The sequence below is a fragment of the Protopterus annectens genome, chromosome 6.part0 (genome assembly GCF_019279795.1).
Source record: "Protopterus annectens isolate FY-2018-M chromosome 6.part0, PAN1.0, whole genome shotgun sequence".
NCBI lineage: Eukaryota > Metazoa > Chordata > Ceratodontiformes > Protopteridae > Protopterus > Protopterus annectens.
This window is the reverse complement of record NC_056737.1, coordinates 299,363,593-299,378,667: the sequence shown is the minus strand read 5'-3', so window position 1 is coordinate 299,378,667 and position 15,075 is coordinate 299,363,593. Positions and strand designations below refer to the sequence as shown.

At 44.5% G+C, this 15,075-nt stretch overlaps 1 protein-coding gene across 2 annotated transcripts in view; it reads right to left on the bottom strand.

Moving 5' to 3' along the window:
- Positions 1-15,075, bottom strand: part of SNW1 (SNW domain containing 1) — a 1,165,034-nt gene that overhangs the window by 555,074 nt on the left and 594,885 nt on the right. For both annotated transcript variants that reach the window (XM_044074050.1, XM_044074049.1), the window contains exon 8: positions 10,113-10,178. In XM_044074050.1, the coding sequence (XP_043929985.1) occupies positions 10,113-10,178 (66 nt within the window). The remainder of the gene's footprint in view (positions 1-10,112; positions 10,179-15,075) is intronic.

Genomic DNA, 15,075 nt, shown 5'->3' with positions numbered 1-15,075 from the left:
TTGTTCTTTCCAGTAGGGTACACTGTGGATACATCTTTAAGCTCAGTACTTTACAAACCTTTTTCAACACACATGTCCATACAAACATAGTTAGATATTCACATAACATACAGTTCTAATAAGGTTGTAACACAAGCATATGAATCATGTTGATATTCACAAACAACATACATTTACAAAATTCCAGACAGCTGTGCTGGCAGAATCTCCATTCGTGACAAGCGGGATAAGCATAAAGGAGACTGGAGGGCCAAATGTGGACTACAGCATCTCTTGGTGACTCACCCAGAGGGGGGATCAAGGCAAAGAACCTGCTGCAGTTGTTGGGCGAGGTAAACAGATTGCAGCAAGGCTGACCTCATCGACAAAACTCCTCTCTGCCACTGACTGACTGACAGACCATTTGTGAGGCATCAGAACAAACCTTTTGAGTTTGTCCATGAGCATGCTGGATTTCCCTGGGATGTGTGTTGCCATAAGAAAGCAGTTGCAGGCGACAGCCCACTGCCCCACACTCATTGTCTCTTGACAAAGGGAATAAGATCAGGTTCCTCCCTGTTTTTTTTGATGTACCAAACCACAGACAAGTTGTCAGTTTGAATCACAATCATCCTGAGAGAAAGGGCCTCCTCGAAGGCCTGCAATGCTAGAAGACCGCTCTCATCTCTATGACACTGATGTGCAAATTGGTCTCTTCTGGGGACAAGGTGCTTTGGACCATACTTCCCAAGAAATGCTCCCCACCCTCACCCCAATGAGAGGCATCCATGGTTACAGCGGCTACTGGGAGTGGAAAGACAAAACGCCGGCCTTGAGATACTTCATCCAACTGAATCCACCAAAGCAGTTGGTCTTTGCATACTTGTGTGAGTGAGTGCTGAAGACAAGGGATGGTGAAAAATGACCACTGAAAACAGCTGAAGTCCATCGAAGAATGTGCATATAAAAGCAGGCTATAGAAACCAAGGTTATGGCTGCTGCCGTCGACCCTAAAGTCTGAAGAATCAGTCTGGTTGGAGGAGAAGGGTGTGAGATAAAGTACAGTTGTGTACACTTACAACATATGTAGATGCTTGAGTGTATTCACTGTTGCAGTCATCACATTTGGGTAATCCTAGCCAGGGTAGTCCTCAGTCTGCCCGAATACCAGAAGCTTAGTATTTCTGCATCGGTTGCTGTCGATCCAGGACTCATGCCAGGTTGGCAGTGATAAAAAAAAAAAAAAGGCAGCCGACGCCATTACATCAGTTTTTCTTGCCCAAATAGAGAGCTAGGTTATGGTGGAAGAACTCCACCAGTAGAAAGTGAATACCAACAAGTCTGTGTAAGGCGAGAGAGAGAGAGAGAGAAGAGAAGGGGGGTGGAGTGAGGGAAACCAGGACTACAACAGTGAATACATTGGAACATCTACATTTATGGTAAGTGTACACAACTGTACTATGTTCTTCGTGTTGCACTGTTGCAGTCATCACATTTGGGTTGATTCCCAAAGCTGAAAAAAAGGGTGGAGGCAGTCAATAAGACTGGGGGCTGGCTAGGATGCCCTGCAAGACTGCGGTGGCAAAACCTGGTTTTTGGGGAGGAAAGCTGCAGAGGTGGAGGTTGCTCTGGTGGAATGTGTCCTGATCCCCTTGGGGGGAGGTTTCCCATGCTGTTTGTAGCAGAAATGGATGCAGTGTGCTATCCATTTGGAAACGGTTTGCTTGGATATGGCCTTGCCCTCTGCTCCTGCAGCGAAGCTGACTAGCAATTGATCAGTTTTTCTAAAAGATTTAGTCTTGTCTAGATAGAATCTGAGCTGTCTGTGCAAATCTAGAGAGTGCAGAATCCTTTCCCCCTTGTTTTGTGGGTTAGGGAAAAAGTTGGCAAATGAATGGATTGATTGAGAGCCACACTGGACATCACTTTTGGCATGAAGGATGGGTTAGGCCTGAGGGAGACCATGTCAGCATGGAAAATGATGGACTCTACAGCCATAATTGCTTGTAGCTCTGATACCCTTCTAGCTGACGTGATGGCCAGAAGCAAGGCTGTCTTCCAAGAGAGAAATTTTAACTCTGCTGAAGCTGCAGGTTCAAAGGGGGGAAGAGTGGGCTTTTCTAACACAAAGTTTAGGTCACAAGCTGTGGTAGGAGCTCTTCTGGGTGGCCTTATGTTGTTAGCCCACTCTTAGGAACTGTTTGATGAGAGGGTGTGAGAAAAGAGGTGGCTCTGTGCTGAAATGAGCAGAGATGGCAGAGGCATGAATTTTAATAGAAGGGAAGGATACACCCCTGTGTAGTCGGGTCTGCCAGGTAATCCAGTATGAGAGGTAGGGAGGGATGTGCTGTTCCAGCTCCCTTAGCCTGGATCCAGGTGCAAAACCTTTTCCACTTGTCAGCATAAGACTTTCTAGTGCTGGGGCGTCTGGCCTCACGTATAACATCTAGAACTTGTTTGCTTAGACTGGCAGCTCGAGAAGAGGTCAGGGAATAAGCCAGGCTGTCAAACTGAGGGTCTGCAATTGGGGATGCATGCATTCTCCATTCCGCTGGGTCAAGAGTGTAGGGATCTGACGTAGGTGCCATGGTGGCAGGGGTGACAGGCTGCACAGTAGTAGGTACCAGTGCTGGCATGGCCAGTCTGGGGCAATCAGGATTGCCCTCTGTTTTTCCTCCCTTATTTTGAGCAGTACCCTTGAAATGAGTAGTAAAGGGGGAAATGCATAGACTAAGTGGTTTACCCACTGGAAGGATAGAGCATCCACTTTCCAGGCCTTGCTGTGAGCTTCCCTGGTGCAGGATTTGCTGAGCTGATGACTGGAGTGGGAAGCAAAGAGGTCGACCTTCGGGGTGCCCCATTTCTGAGTTATTAGGGTGAAGGCTCTCTGGTCTAGCTGCCACTCGTGTGGGTCCAGAAGATTTCTGCTTAAGTTGGCTGCCAGAGAGTTTTGAGAGCCTGACAGGAATTGTGCTAACAGGTGTAGTTGCATGGCTGAGGCTGTGTGCCAAAGGGTCATGGCGAGCTTGCATATAGGGTAGGAGCGAGTCCCTCCCTGCTTTTGTTGATATACCACATCATCATGGTGTTGTCTGTTTTGATCAATAGTGGCCCTGGGGAGAGTAGGGGTCTGAAAGCTGTCAGTGCGTGCTGAACAGCTAACATCTCTTTTTGGTTGATATGCAGATGTATTTGATTTGGGCTCCATTGGCCCTGAATGCACCTGTCGTCCAGGTGTGCACCCCAGGCATAGTCTGATGCGTCTGTGGTGAGGGTCTGGGCAACGTGGGGTTGTGAGAAGGGAAGTCCCTTGTTGTGGTAGCATGCTGCTGCCCACCAAAGAAAATCTTTCCTTAGACAAGGTATCATTGGCATGAGAGTTTCCATGTCTTAACAGTGCTGACAGTGTAGTTTCCCCATATGCAGTCTGGCATATGGAATGAGTAGAATGCAAGAAGCCATAAACCCTAGAGCTTGCAGGATTTTCCTTGTGGATAACTGGGTCCTGGTGGCTAGTTCAGAGAAGTAGGCTGTCAGGTAGGATTGTTTTTCTGTTGTAAGGAATGCCATCTGGGATGCTGTGTTCAGGTGTGATCCCAGGAATATAATTTTTTGTGTGGGTACGAGTTTGGTTGCTTTTCATTGATAGTATACCCCAGTGAGGTCAGTAGGTGCTTTACAAAGGTCAGGTGCTTTAGCAGCTTTTCCTGTCTAAATCAGGCAGTCATCTAAAAGTATGAGTAAATATGAATACTTCTCTCTGCAAAACACAATGGTGGGAGCCAGACATTTTGTAAAAACTCTGGGAATAGTGGATAAGCCCAAGGGAAGCACAGAGAACTGAAAGTGCAGTGATCATGGCCTGAAACGTAGGTATTTCCTGCATGATTCCCTGATTGGGATGTGTAGGTAGGCCTCTTTTAGGTCTAGGGTGGCTAACCAAGCATCCTTGGAAAGCATAGGCAGAAGCTGCTGGACGGTGAGCATTTTGAATTTTGGTATCACCAGAAAGGCGTTTAGAATGGATAGATAGAGGATGGGGCACCATGTGCCCTCTTTTCTGGGTACCAGGAAGAGTCTGGAGTAAAAACCTTGGCCTATCTGTTCTGCAGGAACTGGCTCTATTGCCTTCATAGAGAGCAGGGAAAGGACTTGTTTTTGGCCTCTGCCCACTGGTTTGGGGGGGATCTGGGAACCCTTTTGGGGGGGTGGCAGTGTGTGGAAATAAAATTTGTATTCCCGGGACACTATGTTGAGGACCCAGCGGTTATTGATAATGGTGGCCCAGTTGCTTGCGTGGAAGGAGAGTTTTCCTCCTAGGGGCAAGTGCAGGTGGGTAGAGGGATGGGGTGGTAGTCTAAAGTCATTGTGAGTTCCTACCATAAAGGGGTGACTTTGCACTCCTGGGTTTTGAAGAGGAGTAACTCCATTGCTTAAATCTCTGCATTCCCTGGGGCGGTTGTCTGGATGGTCTGCTTCCCCTGGGTCTGGACTGAGCTGACTTGGAGGGGGCAGCAAAGAACCAGTGCTTGGAGGGGCAATGCCTACTGAACCCCGGTGGCTGGACCTGTAAGAAGTCGTTAACTGTCTGCATAGACTTAGCTTTTTCTTCCATTTTTTTTAAGACCTCTCCTGTCTTGGTGCCAAATAAGTTGCCTTTGTGCAAGGGTGCGTCCAATAATTTGGAATCGACATGGTCTAGCAAGGGTTGCTGCTTAAGCCAAGCATGCCTTCTAAGGACAGAACCAGTGACTGCTGCCCTGCAAGATGCTTCTTGGGCATCAAAATCACATTGTAAGGTGTGCTTAGTTACTTGACTAGCAGAATGCATTAACTCTTCTATTTTCTGCACAAGCAGGGAAAGAAGATATTTTTTTATTAGTTCCGTGGTATGTTGCTGATATTTCAGCATATGGAACTGACAATTTAATGATATAATAGCAAGAGTAGCAGAGGTGTATACTTTTTTGCTCCATCTGTCTAATGCTCCGGAATCGTATCTGAAGTTGCTTTGCTTCCTTTAGGTCCTTGAGAGATGACCTCGGGGGTCAGCACTAGGATTTTTGAAAAGAAATTTGTGAGAGTCAGAGACTCTATAGTACCTGTCAGGTTTCCTGGAAACAGGAGGGAGGGTGTCAGGGGTCAGACTGGATTCCATAAAAACATCATCCATAACATTCAGGACAGGAGGAATGGCCAGAGGTCTGTGCTGTGGAAGATCTAAGAATTCCCAGAGTCTCTTTTTTGAATGAGGATAGTCCTGACATTTCCATTGGAAATGCTCCCTTAAAGTATGTAGGGTTTCCCCAAAGGAAAAGTACTCGGGTGGAGAGGCTGAAGGGATGGATTCCTCTGCATCAGAATCCTCACAAGCAGAGAGGGGTTGCATATCTTCATATTCAGATGCATCAGAGTCATTGGACTCCTATTCAGATAAAACTACTGGGGACAAGTCTCTTTTTCTTTTGGAAGGGGTAGCCTGGCTTCTCCTGATAAGCATTATAAGGTCTTCTGCCATTTTAAGCATTTGAGACTGAGGCAAGGAATCAGGTGCCTGAGCTTAGGTAATCATTTTTTGGGGTGTGGTTCATACCCTCGGCCTTAGAAACTCAGTTATTTTTGAAAGAACTGAAGACACGAAAGACGTCGTCTGTCTGTGTTGAGTATCAGTAGTGCAAAGTACTTCCTCAGAAGCCAGTGCCTGCTCAGTGGCTCCAGACCCATCCAAGGTAGAGAGATCCGCAGGATCCTTAGTTGAAGAACAGTCTTGCAGCATACCGGACTCCGAAAGGGTCTTGGTAGTGGCCTACAGATCCACAGAAGCGGGCATCAGGGGCTGCAAAAGCTCCTCCCTGAGGACTGGAGAACTGATGACTAGCTTAACAGAAGCGACTTCGGCAGTTTTGGACCTGTGTGGTCTGTCTCTGTCTTTACCCTTACATTTTTTTCAGAAGATCTGTTATCAGATGGCTTACCGAAGCCATATCAGAATTAGAGGACTAAGAGCGAAAATATCTAGCTACAATAAAGGGCCCGACGATGTATAGTTCTGGAGTTGAACAAAGCACAAAAGCGACAGCGGGGGACATCATGGTCTGGGCCAAAACAAGTGACGCAGTAAGAATGAAAGTCTCGGTGTGGTGTTTGCTTTCCACAGGCGAGACAATTGCTAACTTTTTCTGACATCGGTTAGAGCAAGAAAAAAGGATCCCTAATGGGGTACTTAGCTTTAGAAGACTTCAACTTCAGTTCGGAAACAAAAACCTCAGGTAGCGGCCGACCCGCACTTGTGTGAACTGCTTCTACTTTGGGCTCCTCAGCAAGAAAGACTGATGTAATGGCATCAGCTGCCTTTTTTTATACCACTGACAACCTGACATCAGTCCTGGAGCGACAGGAACAGACACAGAAATACTAAGTCTCTGGTATTCGGGCCGACTGAGGGCAACCCTGGCAGGGATAACCCAAATATGATGACTGCAACAGTGAAACACTAAGAACATCTTGTTTCATGTGACATCTAATGGTCGGAACTATGTACGGTGGAAGGGAAGTTATCTGACAGACTGTGTCCAAATGAACACCTATAAACCCCACACTCTGAACAGGTTGAAGATGCGACTTTTCATGGTTGACTGAGATACCTAGAGATTAACATAACTAGATCAAGTAGACCCCGGATTTCTCTAGGAGATGCCTGGATGGGGCAAGTGAGGTGCCAGTTGTCTAGGTATAGAAATACTCAGAACCCTAGCAGTCTGAAGTGAGCTGCTACAACTGCCATACATTTAAGAAACATCCTGGGGTTTTGGTGAAACCTAACAGGGCTATGAACTGATAGTGAATGGCCCCTAGATGAAAGCAAAGGTACCTTCAAGAGCATCTGTTCACCTTGATAGGATAGTACGCTCCCTGAAGATCGATGCAGCACATCCAATCGTCCTTTCAGAGAAATGGTAGAATGGACTGAACAGTGACTATCTGGAACTTTGAGTTCTTTACAAACTAATTCAGTTTGCTGAGGTCCAGAATTGGTCTCAGGTCCCCTGTTTTCTTTGACACTAAAAAGAATCTCGAGTAGGTTTCGTATCCTTTCTTGTCTGGTGGGACCTCCTGGAGGACTCTTGTCTAACAGTTTTTGAATTTACAGAGCTGCCGCCTTCCTCTGACTGGGTGGAACATCGGGAAGCCTCTTCCTTTTGTTTGGGGGAATTTGTGTAAATGGTATGAAATAACCTCTGGATATGATTCTCGACATCCAAGTATCTTTTGTGACTGATGCCCAGGCATCTGGGTGAAAGATAAGCGCCCTCTGACTGCTTCCAGAGATTAGGAGTCAGGCAACCTTTCAGGAGCACTGAAAGGGTTTATCTGAGAAGTCTTGCAAACCCTGACTTTGTGCATCTCCTCTGCTGTGATGACTTTGTCTTCCATTAGAACTACATCCTTTGCTTCTAGAGGAGATATCCCCTTGTAAGTCTTGGAAAGGACCCTGGGACTTATGGAACTACGTTTACCTTCCTCCTCACCGACTCCTGGAAAAGGATCTCCGATGGGTAGAAAAATGGATGCCAAAGGCAGACATGGTTTTTTTATCCTGCTCACTGCAAGAAAGTGTTTCCTTAACAGTGGAGCCAAACAAGGACAATCCATCAAAAGAAGCACTTATGGATGAAGACTTGAAGGGCTCCACAAAGTTGTGCAAACTTATCCAGGCATGTCTCCTTATGGCTATGTCTGAACAAGCCACCCATTAGGTACCTTCAGCAGCATGGGAAATTAACCTCATGGAAGCATTAGACAGACGGACAGAAGGGTGGCCAGCTGTGAAAGCTTCTTGTAGTCCTCCACAGACATGGACTCAGAAAGGGATTTGGAAAGCTCTTTAGTTGAATTCTTTGCAGCCTGCTGAAATGTGCCAAATAGTTCAGTGACCTTAAGGCAAGGGTTGTGGAGCCATAAATGCACTTCCCGAACCTGTCCAACATCCTGGACTCTATATTAGGGGGATGGACAAAAGAGCTTTTTTACTTTTCTTGTCTCTAGCAACAAGGCCAACTCTTGGTGCTGTGGCAATACCTAGGTACAGGAAAGTGAAAACAACTCTCTTACTGCTTGCACTTCTCCTTTTCCTCCATTCTCTTAAACACATGTTCCCCATGAAATCCAAACAGCAGCTCCTTCTAAAGAAATGCATTAAGAAACCAGTTTCTAACATGACCAAGAAGGGGGAGAACCCTCATACTAGCAAGACTCCTAATAACTGACCCAGTGGCCAACAGCCTCCATGAAGTATCCACAGAATCAGAGACAAACGTAAAAGCATAACTGTCAACTTGACAACTGGGATGGCAAAATTCTAGCATCCCTTATCCTCAATTCCCCCAGCCTCATTACTCAACTTAGAAAGAAAAGCATCTCACGGTACTACAACAAATCTGTTTTGACATTTTAAGGCCCTGAAAGCCTGCGCAGCAAAAATATAAACCTTCTTCCAAAAGCAGTAGAGTGTCTTATTCTACCTCTCAGTGTGAAGTGGAATTTTCATTAGACTCCTTACTGGCCTTCAGGTACACCACAGCTAAATCAATAACAGGGCTTTTCTACAAATTATTGAACAATTCCTCAACCCTACAGAAACAGCTATGCTTCCTGGAAGCAGAGGATTGGAAGCCAGGTTTGAGGGATGCACTACCAAATGTACCCACTAAGGCCTCAACAGCTAGAGATATGGCTAACAGAGATATTCTTAGCCTCCCAGAACAAACCTATCACTTTTAGGCATCAGAGAACCTTCTACACTCCCACATAACGTAATCATTCACCATCAAATGAGACATTTCCTGGTGAGAAAGGATAGGATTAGGTGCCATCTGTGCCACTCAAAGATGAGAGGGGGAGAGGAAGAAGAGACAACTGGGATGGCAAAATTCTGCCTCAGTGTTGGAGAAATTACAGTCTTTGGGGGGGGGGTTCCTTTTTTCTTTTTTGAACAGAGAACCCTAACAACTAAGGCTAATCCAAGGAAGGCTGCATGTTCCATAGGAAAAAGACAATACTGGGACAGCTTCATCAGATCCTGAGACCTGGACCCTTGCGTGCCTTTCCCAGTGCATCCCTCAAACCTGGCTTCCAATCCTCTGCTTCCAGGAAGCATAGCTGTTTCTGCACGGTTGAGAAATTATTCAAGAATTTGTAGACACCCATTCAGCTGAAGTTATATCAAGATGGCAGGCATCCGAGATTTGGATGACCTGATCTTACTTACAGCAGTCACACCCAACTAAGAAGCCTCAGGTCTTTTTCAGGCAGCCTGGACATCTACCTTGGTTCTGATGGTAAAAAAGAAAAGAAATATCACCCTCACCTTCAGTAATTACAAAAAAATTTGTCAGTGTGAAGACATTCAGATCTACCAGTGATGGAATGGCTTTGTCTCAAGAGGATATGATGTCACCCGAGTGGATGGTGGCTCCCAGGAGCTAATTCCAGAGGCCTTTGTCAACGTATGCAGAGGCACGGGCTGAAAAAGCGCCTTGCCATACCACACACCCTCCAACATGGGGGGGATTGGGAGGGCTCTGGACTGAGGGCTGTAAGCCTTCTAGCAATCCTTCTCTCAAGAGTACATTTCATCTACCTAGTGTTTTTTCATCACTGTATCCACTGAATATTGGAACAATAATCCATACAGCCAAGGCTACTGCAGCAGCGATCAATATGATGAACATTGACAGAATTCTGGTGTAGGACAGTAGCAGGAGCTGAAAGGATATTCCAGTACAAATTAGCTTATTGATTCGAATAACAGCAAAGAAAATACTGCAGAAAATACTGCACACCACCCCCAAAGTACAACCCTCCATTAAATATTAAACAGGAATTTGAATCCAAGCACAAATATACCTACCTTGTTGGCATACTTCACTAAATACAGTTTTCTGCATGATCTTAAAAGACGCAGAGCAATCTCTGAGAAATAAATATTAAACTACTTAAGATAGCATAACAAAACAATGCTGTTCAGACTATGCAGGCTACAAGCAGCAGTGCACATCTTCTTGGAAATTAATTTCATATTTTGCAGCAATGGTAATGCAAGTGACAGACACGATGCAGAAAAGTTCAAATACCTTGGCATTCTTCCAGTTAGATATACAAGGGGGGATTTTCCACTCCTGTTGTTCTTTTACAGTCATCTGAAAGAAAAAAATACATATGCATAAAAAAGCAAGCCACAAAAAAATTGCAGAATAAATAACCACTAAGACAAGTTAAAACAGTTATACCAGAATAAGAGTGCCAAATTAATGGAAAGAAGCAAAGAAATCAGAAGCTGAATACTACTCTGCAATCTATACTAAAATTTTCATTGGATCAATACTTCAAAAAGGTTTAATTTCTCTAGAAAACAAAAAGCAAGATGGTAACTGCACAGCAGACAGCAATAAGCACTGCTGTGGTAGGTACTGATACTTAACAGCAGGCACATGGATTCATAAAGCCTTTACTGTTTAGTCTTTATTGTAACATCCCACTGGAATATGGATCTTCCTCACCAAGTTTTCTGCAAATCACAGAACCTGCCTCCTGACTGACTGATCATGCAGCCAACCACCGTCAGTCAACATGAACAACATATTAAACATAGGACCACCAGTTCAGGCACCTGAAATCTTGGACATCTTAACCATGTGACAGACAGCCCTGTGACCAAAAATCCTGGAGGACCAACTAAATTCTGCATGTGACAGAAATGTGATGCCTGCTACCCAACTCTTGGTTCATTAAGTAGCAACATGCCTAAGTAGATAATTTCTATCAATGACTCCAGCATAAGCAACTCTCAGAACCATGTACAATGGAAAGGATGTCAACTGCATCCGACCTGACAAATATACCTCACTGCAAACATTTCATCCGGTGAGCAGACAACTACGGGAGTTGCATTTTAAACGTTCACAGCCTCCATGAACATACTATCCAATATACATCCAATTTTACGCAATTTCTACTTTGATTAATTTTATTCACCAAGCCCAAAGGAGGATGTATTAAAATCAGTATTACTGGAAGGAAGGGCTTACAAGAGGAAGAACTAAAAAAACTGTGGTAAAGCCATGCTGAAAGACCCCAAATACCAGTCAACTTAAACTCAGAATACAGGCTTCCACTGAACCTAATACTCAATGGCAAGACCATCTTACCCATAATCACATATGGGCACTACTGTGGCAGAACTCAAAGATAGATTCCATATGCTTGCTAAGTGCTGCAACTATAAATCAAAGATGGAAGCAAATCATAAAAATATCAATAACCCATAATGAACATCACTTGCATACCATATATGGTATCCAATATCTACTGTTATTTATACATAAATATGCTGAAAAGTTATGCACTTGTTAACATTCTGTTGTCCCAACGTGCCCACCTTCATTATGTTTTTTACGTTGTAAAAACTCTTATATACTGCCTGTATTGACTACAGCTGTATTACTTGTTCTTGTCTGGAGTTTTCTTTCCATGGGTCTCCATTGAAAATGGGACCTCCCAGTTGGACTTTGCAGTTAACAAATGTAAAATAAATACAAATAAATGACAAGGTAACCAAATCTCAATATTAAAAAAAATGATCAACACATCATATCAATGTTCACAGTAAACTTTTACGGCTAATAAAACGCTCTGGAAATAAAACAAGACTGAGAAAAGAGGTCAAAAGGAAAAATACTTAGCTAGTTGCATTCACAAGGGATAGAAAATAAAGACCTAAAGATTTACGTAGCCACCATCTAATATTTTGCACATACCAGACCTACACCAAATTATGTTTGAGAGAATTTACAAGACTACTGCTGCAGTGGGAATGATGAAAACAGATACAAGTAGGTCAAATAAAATATGACCTACACCAAATTATGTTTGAGAGAATTTACAAGACTACTGCTGCAGTGAGAATGATGAAAACAGATACAAGTAGGTCAAATAAAATATGAAAGACTGTCAGAGCAACTTTTGCAGTACTATGTTTAAAGGAGGAAGCGACTTGTGGAGGTATGATGCAGTGTTTTAAAATATCACTGTCTTACAGCAATAGGTCGGACATGACGACCTGTAAGCTGACTGTGGGTTTTTAAGGAATGAAGAAAGGAAACACCAATATGCATCACACAGCTGACTAGCATAGACTAGGTTCATGTTTTTGCTGCATCTAGTACTGTTTTTGACCTTTGGAGCTGGTAAAACAGTTAATCTTTTGTCTGGAGAGGCCCAGATGTGCCCTCATGGGAAGAGGTACAGTTTGGTGTGATCTAGCTAGAGTTACTTTTGCAGGGCGTTTTGAATGGATAATTTCAACTTTGGCTGATTCCTGTTTTTCTGCTTTAAACATCCAGTGCTTGAACTGGTTTGTGCTGGTCTGCTCAAAGCTGCAGTGAGTTACACCTTCTGCCCTTGCTCTACTGTTTTCCAAATACCTGCTCAGACTACAAAAGATAAGTGCTTATTTTCAACTGTTTTCTGCACTTCTGATTAACTAAAACAAGAAGTTATGTATTCACCATAATGTTCCACCTGAGTAGTTCTACTTCATTTGTCTTCAACCTGTGGGATACCGGAACCGAGCTGGCAGTTTCACTAGCATCTGCTCCGAGCTCCAAGCACCTCCCCTTACCCATAACACACCTCCACTACCTTCCAACCCCCAGATCGAGTTTTCTGACCTTCATACTGATAACCCGACCTGAAAAACACTTTATGACCTACAACTGCAGCCAACAGGCTGTTCATACAATAAGGTCAGGGGGAAGGAATGAGGGACGGTTGATGACAAATGAAGTAGAACTACTCAGATGGAACGTTATAGTGAGTACACAACTTTTTTATCTGAAGTAGTTTACTTCATTTGGTCTTCAACCTGTGGGACAGAGTGGAACCAAAGGATGCTCTCCTTCTAGAAGCCAAATCCAATTTGTAGTGAGAAATAAAGATATGAAATGAGGACCAAATAGCTGTAGAACAAATATCATCCAATGAGACTCTAGACCAAAAGGCCGCAGAAGTAGCTATGGACCTAGTGGAATGAGCTTTCACCTGACCCAGAGGAGACATGCCTTTGTCCTTACAGACCTGAAGGATGCATGAAGAAATCCACGTAGCAATAGTGACCTTGGAGATAGGTTTACCCAAAAAGGGTTTATAAAAGGACACAAACAGCTGATTGGATTTAAAGGACACAAACAGCTGATTGGATTTACGGAAGTTTTTGGTCCTGTGTAAATAAAACCGTAACTGTCTATGAACAGCCAACAAGTGGAGTTTATATTCCATTTTGTTAGCAAAGTCAGGATAGAAGATAGGTAAATTAATTGTTTGATTAATATAAACTTGTGATGCCACCATAGGAAGAAAGGATGGACTGGTCCAAAGGGAAACTCTATCTTTATGGAAAATCATATAAGGAACTTTGATGGACAAAGCTTGCAGTTCTGAAACCCTTTTAGCAGAAGTGATAGCCACCAAGAATGTGGTTTTCCAAGATAAGAATTTTAGATATGAGGTTGCAGCGGGTTCAAAAGACGGAGGGACCAGAGCTTGAAGAACCATAGTAAGGTCCCATGGGGGAACAGGATACTTGACGGGGGGGGGGGAGGTGTAACAGAAAAGTCCCTTTGAAAAAGGCTTTACACAGTCGGGAGGAGGCTAGTGAGGCAGAATTCTCACCCACATGAAAATGAGAAATGGCAGCCAAATGAACTTTGATAGTAGAACTAACTCCCTGTTGAAAAATATTAGCTAGGAAATCAAGAATGGCAGAAATAGGAGCCATGAAGGGGGTCTAAACTCCTTTGAGAGTCCCAAAAGTAAAAACATTTCCATGTGCTGCGATAAACCTTCCTGGTTGAAGACTTATTAACAGCTACCAGAACAGACCTAACTGAAGAGGATAATCCAGGAGTCCTAACTATCATGGGAACTGCCGCAGCCAGGCTGTGAGCTTCAAACTGTCCAGGTTCGGATGAGGAACCCCCAATGGGTGTGAAATCAGATACGGAATGAGATCCAAGATCCAGAGCGGAGCCAGAAGGTGAGACCAAAGGAAGGGGAACCATACCTAGCAAAGCCAAAACAGGGCAATGAGGATCACTTTGCTCCCCAATCGACGAGCTTTCTGTAGAAACCTCGGAATAAGAGGTACTAGAGAGTAAACATATAGAAGACTGGGAGGCCAAACATGGACTACAGCATCTCTGGGGTATGCCCCCGGCATGGGGTTCAGAGCGAAAAACTCGCTGCACTTCGCATTGGAAGGAGATGCGAAGAGATCGTGGCAAGGCTGACCTCACTCCAGGAAGATTTACTCCGCTACTGAAAGATTCAGAGACCACTCGTAAGGCATCAGAATAGTCCGACTTAACCTGTCCTCTAGAATGCTGGACCATCCCGGAATGTGCGTAGCTATGAGAAAATGACAGGTGGAGATTGCCCATTCCCACACTCTCATGGTCTTGCGACAAAGGGGGTGAGATCTGGTCCCTCCCAGTTTGTTGATATAGCAGACCACTGATATGTTGTCTGACTGAATTGCAATGGTTCCCAGAGAAGGGCATGAAGGGCCTGCAATGCCAAAAGGACCACCCTAATCTCTAGAACATTTATGTGCAAGCTAGTCTCTGCAGGGGACCACAGGCCATGGACTGTCCTGCCCAAACAATGTCCCCCACCCGAGTTGGGAGGCATCCGTGGTCACTGTGGCTTGGACAGTAGGTGGAACAAAGGGTCGTCCCTCCAAGATCTCTGGAGAACACATCCACCACAGAAGGGACGACCGACAGACTCGACTGAGTTGTATTGGATACAACAATGGAAGTTCCAACAGGGACCACTGTACAGTTGGTGTCCACTGTAGAATTCTCATATGTAACTGGGTGCACGGAAGAAGAGTTATGGTTGCCGCCACTGAACCTAAGGCCCGCAACACGGATTCTGCCGATGGAAGATGAGAACGGTAGATCAGAGAGACTTGCATCCTCAGGTTTTGTACTCTCTCCAAGGTCAGGAAGATTTTGCACTGTAATGTGTCTATCCTTG